Source organism: Jaculus jaculus, chromosome 3 (assembly GCF_020740685.1).
Source record: "Jaculus jaculus isolate mJacJac1 chromosome 3, mJacJac1.mat.Y.cur, whole genome shotgun sequence".
NCBI classification, from domain to species: Eukaryota; Metazoa; Chordata; class Mammalia; order Rodentia; family Dipodidae; genus Jaculus; species Jaculus jaculus.
This window is the reverse complement of record NC_059104.1, coordinates 131,354,953-131,368,194: the sequence shown is the minus strand read 5'-3', so window position 1 is coordinate 131,368,194 and position 13,242 is coordinate 131,354,953. Positions and strand designations below refer to the sequence as shown.

Here is a 13,242-nt window from a genome sequence, read left to right as displayed (position 1 = left end):
TTTTCTTCTCTCTGTTTTGCTGCCTTTTGTAAGTGCTGTATAATAAATGTGTATTACTTCAGAATAAATAGGAAAGCTTAACTCCAGGGGAGGCTGTAGGCATAGATTTGGAAGTGCTCAGTGCATTCTAATTTCCCCACACAATAGTATTCCCAGTAGTCAGATCTGTGCATAGTGAGAGAGCACTAGCCCTTCGCCGCCACATGTGCACTTTATCTCCTCTAGCTCCCCACAGGGCAGGAGCTCTTTAAAGTTTCCTTCTTCTCATCTTTTCATGGTTTTCCCAGATACCCCATTTGGGATCTCTAGACATGGGTACCTTTCATTCACTGTGTAATTTCCAGAATGAATATGTTAGTGAAAATTTTTAAAAGGGGAAGTCATATGTATATGACATTAAAAGCCTATAAGGTGAGAAAAAATGGTTTAGAAGCATGGAAATAAGTTCAACCTATAGATTCCAAAATTATTACTGATTCTATATACATTTGTTCTTCCAAGTTGCAGGTAAATTTCAACACATGTGACAAGAGGATTGTGTAAAAGTAAATCAACATTCTGATAAGTATCTGTAATTAATTTAATTAAGTATACTGTCTCTACCATAGAATAAAGTATGTATCCAGAGTGGAAAAAATAATAATTACTTAGCTCCTTCTTTTGTAAAGCACAGAAGCCATATTTATGCTATCTTTTTTTATTTTTTATTTTTTTCAGGATGAGAAGAACCAAGTTTTAACCACCAACATTTGGCTCCAAATGGTAAGTTAAGCCTGTGGTGTGTCTTTGCCATGGGCCTACCTACACTCGCTTGACATGCATGTACTCTGTTTGCATTGGGAGCAAAAATTCTGTGAGCAAATCCAAGTCTAGCACTCCTGACCCCATACTGGGAAACCATGCATGCTAGAGGGATCACAGTACAGATTGCCAATTTATATATTCCTGTCAGATGAACCTGAGAATTCAAAACTGACAAGCAGCTGGGATCAGTGCTTACTTGTGTTGTACTGATGAATGGTTTGGGAGCATTTCAAAAACATTTCATGCAAGTCAAGTAGTCCGGTACAGGGTACCTGGTACAGGTACATTCAAATGTCCACAGCCTGTACCAGAGCTACTCCCTAGCTCAGCAGCATCTGTTCTGCCTGTCATACCTCTAGAGCTGCATATTGAGTCCAGCTGAGAGTTCCTTAGCCAAAGCCTATGTTCTAATGACTCCTGTAAGAACCTTAAAAGCATATACAGGTTGCATAACCCTAATTTGAATACCCACAATAGGAAATGTTAAATATCAAACATTTTGATTGCCCAAATAACACTCAAAATGTTTTAGACTTTGGATTTTCAGGTTTTTGATTAGGGATTTTCAGATTAGGGATGTTCAATTGATAAAATCTGTACAAAATACAGAATACTCTAAACTCTGAAGCAATTATGTTCACAGGTATTTTTGGATAAGGCATCTTTGCTTGTAATGTAAATCTAATTGCAGATGATGTAAGTTCCATTAAAGTGTAAGCATTGAAATTGAAACATGAAATTGTCAGTCTCTATCTTAGGTAGAGTCTTCATAACACAGCAGTTTTATGCCTAATGTCATTGATTTCAAAACCGTATAAACAAACTCTCCTTTAGCTCTCAGATCTTTTTACATAGTCTGTTTGGCTCTTTGTGTCCGAATTTCTTGTTTTTTTTTTTTTTTGTTGTTGTTGTTTGTTTGCTTTTTTTTGCTTCCTCTCCCCTCTTCTCCCTCTGTTTTCCCTCTTTTGCTTCTTTTCCATCTTTCTTTTCTATGTGAGAGACAGAGCCTTAGTGTGTGGCCTTGAATGTCCAGTCCTCTCACCTCCTGCACTGAAAGTATAGGTGAGCACCACCATACCTGGCATAAACCTGCATTTCTGTCCACTTTTTATTTAGGATTTTGTTGTATTGCAAAATAATTATATATTTGAAAGTTTTTTATTAACTACCTTTGTTTTTTCAAAGGTATGTACTTAAATAACATTACTCCTTCAAACGACAGTAAGCATTAAAATTTTTCATATGGCTGGGCGTGGTGGCATACACCTTTAATCCCACCACTTGGGAGGCAAAGGTAGGAGGATCACCATGAGTTTGAAGCCATCTTGAGACTACATAGTGAGTTTCAAGTCAGTCTGGACTAGACTGAAACCCTACTTCTAAAAACAAACAAAAGCATTTTCTTCTGGATTGGTTTAAAGGTTGCTAGTATTGGATAATAACTCAATAGGGTGATATAAATTACAAACCTTAACATATATAATTATTAAAAACTTTCTAACTAGAAATCTGTGTCTGTGTCAAACATGGTGCTTTATGTAAAGTTAATTCATGCATTCATGGTGGAATTTTCATTTATAGAAACTAGAGGATGGTGTCATTGCAACCATCAGTTCTGTATATGTTTTATTAACAGATGCAGGAGCTTGTGGAGTTGGTAATGACGAACATCATCTTAAAGTAATGTTACTCAGTTCTTTGAACTTCTTCCTGGTTATCCACCAAGAATAATGTTGTTTGCATCAAATGTATCAGCCAACAACTTGACTAATTTCTTTGTTTGGTTGAAAGCAAAGAAAAAAAATGAGGGGACTTCAAAAACCCATCTGACCTTTTAAACTATTTGTCATTCAATTTTAAAGGTTATTCATACACATTGATTTGACGCTTTGATCAGTGGCCCCAGATAATAGATAATTTAAGGGAAGTGTTTCCTTCTTAGCAATGTTGAGAGAGTAGTAAAAGAGGATATTCCCAGGTGGTTATAAGAGATAGGAAACAGGTGTGTGCAGAGCTTCTGCTGGTGTCTCCAAGGTGCATTTAGCTACACATGAGATCCCTTGCTGAGCTATCAAGCTACTGACAATAATAGTGTGGAGTCTCTGGGAAAACACCCTGCAGGAGTCACAGCATTCACAGCCTACCTGCCAAAATTTCACTTCCCTCCTTTTGGCTCAGATATATGATGGGTGCCCCCTGGAAGACTGGCTCCTTCCTTCAGGGCACAATTCCTATTTCCTGGTGCCTGCTAAAAGCCTCAATATAACATACCACTCTCTGTCCTCAATATCATAGTTGTGTATATGGGTGGTTCTTTTACTTCTTCCTCTGCATGAATGGGCACCTATCTGACCAGTTCAAAGACCTAAGAATTACCTTGAATTCTTGACTTTCACATGTGACCCACTAACAAATTCTGGCAGATCGAGGGTCTAATTGTGGTGTAGTAACCCATTGTTTCTGTCCTGTTCTGTACTTGCTTCACCTCCATTACTCTGGTGTCTTCTAGCTAGCCTTCCTCTTTAGTTCTCACTCCTCTAATCAGGTGCCTGTTCCTAACATGGCAGCCAGAATGATTCATGAAAAATGAAGCTTTAGTCATTTGCCTTCCTAGTACTGATTTCTTTGGAGGTTCTGCTCTTTGAGGCAGTGTAAGAATGAAGCCCTTGATGTCACCTTCAAGGCTTCCTCCCAGCCTGGGACCCTCATTTCCTTCCCATTTCTTATGCCCACTGCTTCCTCGCTCTGCTGCCTACTGTCTTGATGCTAGTGACATACACATCATCCAAGAATAAATCTCAGTGACATAGCATGACACTGTTCTTGAAGAGAAAGCTCTCTTTCTTCAGAGATCCACTTGTTAGACTCTGTCACTTTCTACTGATATTCACATCATCTTTTTAGTTACTTCTTCACAAATAATTTCCTGCTATCTTCAGTCTACTCTATTTCCCCTTCCTAACTTATTTTCACTTTTGGGGAGGGGAAGCTAGGGCCTTAAATATATTAGGCTATTGTTTTGCCAGTGAGTACCTTCAAGCCCACACTATTTTTCACTTTGCTTAGCTTCATCTTTCCTTTCAAAACACATCTCATCTTCTGATATAGCTTATTTCCATTCATCTATGTGCTTCTTGTCTTCGGGCCTCTCTCTTTCCCCCACTAGCATGGGCTGTGCTTGTTCCTCTTTCTAGTGTTAAACTGTTGCCTTACCTGCCGCAAGCACTGATTAGCTATAGTTGAAAAAATGAAACCAAAACTCCCAGGTTGAACCCAGGGTGGGTTTTGAGGTATTATGACCTATGGTATAATAACATGATCTTAAATAAAGCCATCTTCTTTTTCATAAGCTTGGAACACTTCAGGTGTAAGTTAAAACTCTGAGAAATCAGGTGGCATAAATACTTTCTCATGTCTTACAAAGGACAGAACAATCATTAGCATTTTCTTATTTTTTTAACATAATTTTTTAAGATAACATCTCACTCTGCTCTGGCGAGGGGTTGGATGAGTACTTTCTAATTATTCCAGAGTGCCCTTGAACTTGAAGTAATTCTCCTTCTTAACCTCCCTCACACTGGGATGAGCTACCATGCCTGGCTACAAGAAAAACACAGGCCACGGACACATTATATGTCCCTCGTGTCCCCCTTCCTTGGCCCTCATATGCCGCTGGTCTTCAGGAATGCATCAGGAACAGAGATTGATTTTATAGGACATCAGTTTCCAGGAAAATTATGACAGGATTATTACTGTATTGACTGCAGACTTTCTGTAAACAAATACTATGCTTCAGAAGATGACACTAGGGTTTCTCTGAAGCACAGCTTATTTCTAATTAAGGCTTGCATTTCCAAAAGCATTTCTAGCATGAGTATTAAAAATCATATTTTCCCATCGAATTCATCGTTGGGAGCACATACTGTGTGAAAAGCATCAAATGAGGCCAAGGGATAGCAACCAGAAATATATCAGTTCTAGTTTCTACCTCTCATGCATGTATAATCAGGCTGTGCAATTAACTCAATGAAGGAAAGGTTTTCCTCTAAGATATGATGAACGATTGAGGAGATGGGATGCTAGTTACCTTGACTTAATAACTACACATTGTGTACATGTATTTGAATTATCATAGTGTGCTCATAAATATGTACAATTGTGTGTCATTTTAAAGTCACAAAAGTAAAAAATGTTCATGATCACAAGGCCATGTGCTTCTTCAGAGTACCATAGGCATGAGGCTAATGGGCAGACAGTGGAGGCCACAGGTAGGAGCAGCCATGCTCTTCAGAAATGGTTGACAAGGAAAGGCTGGAGTCCTCTAAAGGGGCAGGTCTGCTGTGTCAGTGCATTACTTGAATATTATTTCCAGGAACGATTATATGAAAAGCTGATTCCATGGCAGCCTTTCAAAGGATTTAAAACACATCCTAACACTTATGAAACCAAAGCACATGCCTCTGTGCCCCTCCCCAGGCTAATATTGCACTGAATTAGCCATGGCCCACCTCTGTGGTCACAACATCAACATGGAGGCCTCAAGTGTCACTGAAGGCAAGTTTGGAAGCTCCTGTGGTGCTATTTATAACAACCGTCCATTGATCCTTGCTCTTGTATTCCCTTGCTGGTGACTGGCCTGAGTTAGGGACACATACAAGATGTAAACTCAGTGATAAAGGCAACAGGAACAAGGTTCCAGGGAGCACAGTGAGGCAGAAGCAGACAGCCAGGAGTGGCTCTTAGCCATGTCCTTTCTCTCCTACAGTTTATTGTTGCTAAGTTCTTGCTTTGAAGTATCAATCTAAATAATCTTTTCCCAGGGTATTTAAACTCTAAAATCAGCTTTCTGAAAACGATATGGTTTTTCAATCCTTTCAAAATGAAAGAGGCAGAAAAGTTTTTAAAAATGAAATTCTCTTTGACCTACCATTTGTTGATTTCATTTTCCTTTCTCCCAGTTGTCTTTGATTTTGTGTGATTTGAGATTATTATGACAACCTGGAGGAATGCCGACTTGCTGATCTTGCTATCTCCCTCTTCTTCTCTTAGGAGGAAGCAGGTGGTGGATTTCTTCTGCAGAGATTTTATCATTTTGAGAGGTCTGTCATGTGTCATCTGATTTAACCTGTGAGAGGAAACGATAGATGTCATTTTAGCTTCTCAAGAGATGTTTGAGCCACCCAGACACTTATTTTTGCTTTATAAACACACACACACACACACACACACACACACACACACACACTATCCTCCCTTCTTTGGATCATTCCTTTTCTGCCTTCAGATTTCTTAGTTTTTCTTTGCTTATTCTCTATTTTTAACCTCTAAACTTCTCCCTTTTTAATTTCTGTATTCACTATTGTGACATAGACATACAACACTTTGGGTTCTTGCATTGGTCACCAGTGTGCTGCTCAAGGCCATGCCCATGGCTGAAGGACAAGGCTGATTCAATCATTTTTGTCTCACAGAGACAGAAAAGTGTTAGCAGAAAGGAATGGAAAGGGGCTTGCTTTCCTCTGAGATCAAACTAGTTGATTGTGAGAATTTTCCCCCAAATTGGTTGGTGGTTTCTGACAGAAAATATGTCACATAATTACAACATTAACAATTCTCCAATGCCAGTTGGGTGTGCAGTGATTTAATTTAATTCAACTCCAAGCTACTTCATTAGCAATCTCTCTGAGTTAGCATCTGAGCTCACAAGTTCAAGTCCCCCCACTTCATACATTTGTTGGAAATGTAAAATATGCTTAGGTCACCCAACTTCTACCAAGCTGGCTATAAATATGGATATTCCTACAGTCTCAAGTTCAATAATTTCCTATAATAGCCCACAGTAATGTTTACTGGTGCATGCTAAAAAATAAAACTCAGGCACACCTGCAAAGGAGGTACAGAGCAGGTGTGGGGGTGAGTCTTCCCACCCTCTCCGGACGTGCCACCCTCCCTTCACTACATGTCCGTCCACCTAGCAGTTCACTGCACATTGTTCCAGAGTTTGTGTCACCCAGACTCCAAGCACCACCACACCCTGGACATGAGGGTAAGATAGAATTGATGATTCCCAATCTATAATCATACAGTTTGTCTTCTTGGTGACCAGCTCCCTTCTTGAAGCTAAGAAGAGGCTTACGTCCAAGTTACTTCATTGTCATAAACTCAGTTTTGGTCCAGCGAATGCCTACCTTCATGGGCCACTTGAATTTTATCTGCTGCTATAGGCATCATCCCATTTTATCCTTATAACAACATCCTATGGGGTTGTGTACACACAAGGAAGTGAAGTTCAGAGAAGGCAGTTCATCTACTTAAGCTGTCATAGCAAATCTCTATTGGAGCCTTGTTATAAACCTAAATCTATCATATTCCAAAGTTCCTGTACAGGCCTTTCTCTTTTCTTCCCTGCAGGTCAGGATGGTCCTTGAGTAAGGGACAGTAACATTCACAGATGGGTAGTACATTAAGGGCTGCCATTTGGCCCATGCTGTCATGATGCAAAGATTGCTAGTACAGAGAATACATTTGAAGAATCAGTCCTGGGACAGTCCAAAGGCCATTTTACTTGAGGTGTGATAATACAACTGAGTTCTAGCTTAGGTACAAATTTCAAATATGGAGTCATCTGAGCCTCCATTCCTCTGTAAGAATAGTTGTCACACTGGACACTTTGGACTGTGGGGAACCAAGGGGTGCACATACAATACTGAACTGTAAAGATAGCAGTGGTGCCACCTGATCAGACCAGGGGCTGTGGAACACAGTGTGTACGCAAGACAGGAAGAAGTTCAGGGAACTAGGAACTGGGAGGTAGCTCTGACCTGCTGCCACTCAGTGGTACAAGTTTGAACAACCTAGCAATCCTACTCCCTTCTCTCTTCCAGACATCATTTTATCAGGTTGGTATATATAGGGTTGTCTCTTATACCCACCTGCATTTGAGAGAAGTTCTTGAAACCCTGGAGCTCCCCTGGGCATAATACTGGCAACTGTGTCTAGCTCTGTGATTTTCACAGACAAACTTAGAGCAGCATCCAAGGGTGAGGTATGAGATGGAAGGGCTTTGTGTCTAAAAAAAGGAGAGAGTAAAGAAGGGCATGTAGAGCCAAGAGGCCCCAGATGGAGCAGGCTAATGCAAACAGCCAAAAACCTGTCTTCTCTTATTCTTGCAAAGCCACATGAATGAGGACAGTCTTTCCTAGTGTTCCACTCCCATGACCAGCCTGTCTAACTAGTAACCTCCAAAGGCAGGTTCCAGTGCCCCAGGTAGTGCTATTGCATGTTATGTATTTATACCCTACTTTGCTAAAGTCCCTTGTTGTGGATAACTCTTCTTTTCCCACTTTAAATGGTTCCCAAATTTTGGTAGCCTCTCAGAATGCTGACTGACCTCCCCAAAGATGGCTATATTTCTGGGACATGCCCACAGACCTCTTATTCCAAGAATTAGCAGCTCCAGACCCACACTGTCTCATCTGTAATTCCTGAGTTCTGACAGCTCTGACAATTTAGTTTTCTCCCCATCCCTTGATACTGTCTTAGAACTTCATGTCAAACTCATGTGGCCTAAAATCAAATTGAGTTTGATGTACAATTAGATCACTGATTGATCTCTTGGCATAAATATGTACTTAGGTTTAGAGGCACAGATAACCATGTGTTTGATTATGGGGGAGCCACTCTGGTCCCATCTTTTCCCTTTCTAAATCTTGGAAAATCTGAATTTCAGAACATATGTTGTAGAGGGCATGTTAGAAAGTGGACTCTGGTAAGGGAAGAGCTGGTCTGTTCTCAGCTGCCAGCCATGAGCCTATGTGCCTCATTTGTTTTCTGTCAGTGGCAGGGAGAATCTAACCTGTGAATTCTCTGCAGTTCTTGGCTGTGGAATGGGCTGGCATACACCTGGTCCTAAGGGGAGATGCCAGACATAGGCATTGCTCTGGCAAAGATCCCTGAGGAGAGTCTGGCCCTGAGTCCACATGTTCAGAATGCTCCCAAGTCCTACCTGCATCTGTGTTCTACTACTGAGGCCCAGAGGCTGCAGGGCCAGATTACAGTGTCACAAACACTATCTATGGGACAAAAATCAGATTCACATAATCCACATCTAACATTGTGCCCTGAACAGTTTCTGAGGAACTTCCATGTAGCTATGCAGCCCTATTTCATTTAAACAAATGGCTGACAATTCCACAGCCTGGTTTTTATTCCAGCTGAAATAAGTGAATTTTTATTTTTTTCAAATTGTCCTTTCAATGAAAACTTGGAAAGCAGAGCTCTTCATCATTTGGCTAGAAGTAACCCATCCACTGCAGGAGGAGAAGCCCTGGGGGCATGCAGCAGATTGGAATTAGCTTTAATGCCACCATCTGAGCATGGTCATGGTGACAGCCAGGCCTTAAATGGATTTTTTATGCTATTCATGATCATTTTAGAATGGATTATTTCATTTCCAGCTTCTTTATAGATAACAACTCAGTTATGTAAATAAATGTCTGGAATTCTTTTTGGCTTTGAACTTGCATAATAATTTCTTACAAGAAATGTAGGTCAGGAAACAAAATTCTGCTAACACCCTGTCTGTGTGTCAGTCCTGGACAGATCACTATTTACAGTGGAATATGTCAGAATACCCTGGTGTCAAGAATGTTCGCTTCCCAGATGGCCAGATTTGGAAACCAGACATTCTTCTCTATAACAGGTAAGCATGCTGGACAGATGGAGAATGATTTTTGCTCCTATGCAAGGAGTAATAAAGCATATTTGAATATTTTGCAGAAACATTGGCTTGTGCTATCCATAATTTGGAGCTACTGCTCCCTGGGAGGCTTTCCAAGTGGGTATGCCTTGGAGAAGCAGCCTGTCCCCCTCTACTGGTGTTCCTTGTAGTTGCATGCAGGCTCAGGCTGTCCATAGGTGGCCCTAGCTAAGGTGCTGGCATTATAGGTACATAGGATTGTTCTCTGTGGCCTGGTACAGGAAGCAATCTTACATAGGAAAGTATTTTGCTCTCTGAATGACAGGGGTTTTTGTGGATAGACAGAGGTTGCTAGTTATTGGATGCTCATTGGAGTCTCCAGTTTAGACTAGGTCATTATTTGACTTGTTCCCCATTGTATACCAGATTTCTGTTGACTGGTTTCATGAGGACAACTGTCATTTCTGACTGATTACAGAAGCATGATGCACAGGCTGTGTATGACCTAACCATCGTGCAGGAGTAATACAATCATGTTATTCTTGTGAGGGCAAGAAATAAGAGATAAGTCCATAATTCAAGGTGGTGATTTGCATGACCAAAGGGCAAGTAGGCAGGGTGAATTTATAGAACCTGCAAGATTATTTGTTAAACCATGTAGACAAATAAGGTACCTGGAGCATCTCTTATCTATTCTCAATAGTGATGACCAGTTTCTTATAAAGGGGAGTTATTTCTTAAATATGACTATGTTATTTCTCTGTCTGGAAAGAAAGATCTTGGTATTCCTGTCTCAGAGAAAACAGTGTGATTATCTACCACTGTGCTCAGTAGTTGCTTGTTACAGCCCCTAGTCCAGTTAATGTATTTGCCCTGTACTTGCTACTTCTAGAAGCCTTGGCAAATATGCTTTTTGTATCACTTTCAATTCTTTATGCCTTTGCTGTTTCAGTCACATTTCCTTTGAATGACTGAAAGTGTATCTACAAGAGCATCTTCTCATTTAACTATGTTCTCAGCTTCTTAAATGAAGTTCAGACAGCTGAGCTTTGAGGACTGCTCAGGATCAGAGTAAGGGGTCCATTACTGAGTGGGTAAAGCACCTGAGTTTGGGCCATGTGTGTACTTGGGGGGCTGATCAGTTTCTGGAGCTGCTGACTTAAATAGCAGACACATACATACTCATAGTTCTGGAGACCAAAAGTCAGACAAACATATGGCCATAGGTGTTTTTTAATTTTTTTTTTCTGGTTCTTTCTCCAGGGCTTGTAAATAAATGGCCACCTTCCCCTAGTGTCTACTCATGGCCTTCCTTTGTATGTGCCTGTGTCCTAATCTTTTCTTACCAGGATGCCACATTGGACTTGTGAACTAATGTGTGTGGGGGGTTGCAGGGAGAGAGTGGGGAAGAGGGTATTGCAATAAATGGTGAAGGCTTGCCTGGAACTTAGGATCCTCCTGCCTCTACTTCTTAAGTTCTGAGATCTACTAGCATGTGCCACCACATTCAACTCTTTAATTAACTTTTTAATTTCCCTGTCTTCAAATAGCTGAGGAATTTTAAGGATCTGAGGGTTAAATTTTCAACATAAAAGTTTTGGGGAAAGCTATTTTGACTATAACAGTAACATTATAGTTGCCTGCTCATGAGCAAAGGATGAGATTAAACAGACGCAGGTATAAATCTAATTTTTGATTTTTTATAATCTATAAACTTCAGACCTCAAATTTATCCTTTGCAGAATCAAAGAGTCACAACTGTACAGCATGGGAGGAAATCTGTGACTATGTGCCACATGCCTTGTGGTCCATCTAAACAGGCTGATTCCATAGTACCCCTGATGTGTTTAGAGGTTGGAGGATATGGGTTTCTTTAATTTGCCAATTTAACAGTTTTATAACAATGCTTTTCTTAGTTTTTGTTTTGGTTTTAAATGAACTCAAGTTGATGTTTTTTATTATGATAGTATCTCACTAATGAGGCCATGGGAGATGGGCTTTACTGCTTTCTGTAAGACTGTTAACTCCCAAACAGAAAGTGTTTGATGATCCCAATACTCTGGCTAATGAAGAGTGACTAATTATTCTATATAACTGAATTTCAAGGAGTGTAGATAGTTCAGTCTCCCTGACATGTGTTACCTCATCTTTAGAATAATGTTTTTCCTCCTGCCCAATAAAAACAACGGACTAGCGCTCCCTTCCATGCCCCCTTTAGCTCTACTAGGAACTTCCTCAGTCTTCTCCCATATGCCTATGAGCCACATTCATCAGTCTCTCTCATGCAACCTAGAAGGGGTGCCTCAGTGTCTGCTTTGGCTTTCTGAGCAGTGAGCATTATGGTTTCAATCTCTAATGTCCCCCATATGCTCATATATGAATATTTGTTCTTCGGGTTTTGGTACTAGTTTGGAGGGTCCTGAAATTTTGGGAGTTGTGGTGTAGCTGAAGGAGGTAGGTCAGTGTGATTGTATCCTTGGGAATATATATCCCTGGCCACTTCCTATTATTGCCTTTGCTTCCTGGCCACTATAATGTGCATACCTGTCCCCTGCCATCTGTTGCATGCTCCTGCTGCCATGATATTCTGCTCAAGTTCATGGGACCAAGTGACCAAGAACTGAACCTCCTAAATCTGTGAGCCAAAACAAATTATTCCTTAAGTTGTTTATGTCAGGTCTTTTGGTCATACTCATACAAAACTAATAAATGCCATGGGATATATAAATTCCTTATTGAGGTAACTGCTGATTATGTAACTCTTATACCCATAGGGGCATAGTGTACAACAAACACATTAACAGAGGACATTATTTAAGCCAGGCTTAGACTCTGTCATTCATGTATTGTGAGAAAACAAACTACCCCAAATTGGGTGGCTTTAAAAAACTACTCCTATTATTGTATTTATTATTTCTTATCTTTGGGCAAATGCTTTGCCCATCTGACTGAATGCCTGGTCTATATGGCATTGGCACGCAGCAGACACTGGGGTTGTAATACTGAGGCACACACAGCCAGGCTGGGCATGTGCTAAGCAAAAGGAAGTAGGGCTTCCAGGCATCTAAGGGCTGAGGATAGGAGTTCCAGAACAGCTCTTCTCCCTGTTTCATTACTCAGGGCAACCAAGGTTTCAGCCTGGAATGAAGGGAAGGGAAAACAAACCCACATCTCTTGGACAAGCAGGATGAGAGGGAAGATGGTGAACAGAGGATATCTATCACACAGTCAGGGAAGAAATGGGTGAAACCTGACAGCAAAACTGAAGACTTAAGAAAGATAAAAAACCAGAACAAGCACAGACATGAAGGTGATAGCCAAACAGATGGGACACCAATAAGAGAGAGTAAGAAGGCCCCAAAAGAGTTTCTAAACACAAATGGGATCTTGTCTCCACCCTCCACCTCACAGGCCACTTTGGCAGACTGGACAATCTGTGAGCTCCTCAGATGTGTGTGAAGTATCTGTTTGCCTTCTACACTCAATCTTCCCAGCTCCACTGTCTTTGATGGATGCTGATTCTTTTCCATACTAGATATTTCCTTGAGTTCCCATCTGAGTTATGTATACTTAGCCCTCCTTTCATTCTTCTGACCCTTCAGAAAATGTTTGTGTTTTCCATTGCATTGGGAGGAGGCACTTAGTAGAGTGCTCAGTAGGCATTTATGAAGAGATCAGAGGGAAGGAAGGTGGGAAGATGTAGGAACTACTGGGAGGAGGAGCCAAGAGGATTGACCAAT

General features: G+C 40.7%; 1 protein-coding gene across 1 annotated transcript in view; it reads left to right on the top strand.

Annotated features, from left to right (window-relative positions):
• Window positions 1-13,242, top strand: part of LOC101607438 (neuronal acetylcholine receptor subunit alpha-7) — a 117,737-nt gene that overhangs the window by 61,118 nt on the left and 43,377 nt on the right. Inside the window, exons 3-4 of the mRNA XM_045144860.1 lie at window positions 718-762; window positions 9,396-9,505. Of these exons, the coding sequence (XP_045000795.1) occupies window positions 718-762; window positions 9,396-9,505 (155 nt within the window). The remainder of the gene's footprint in view (window positions 1-717; window positions 763-9,395; window positions 9,506-13,242) is intronic.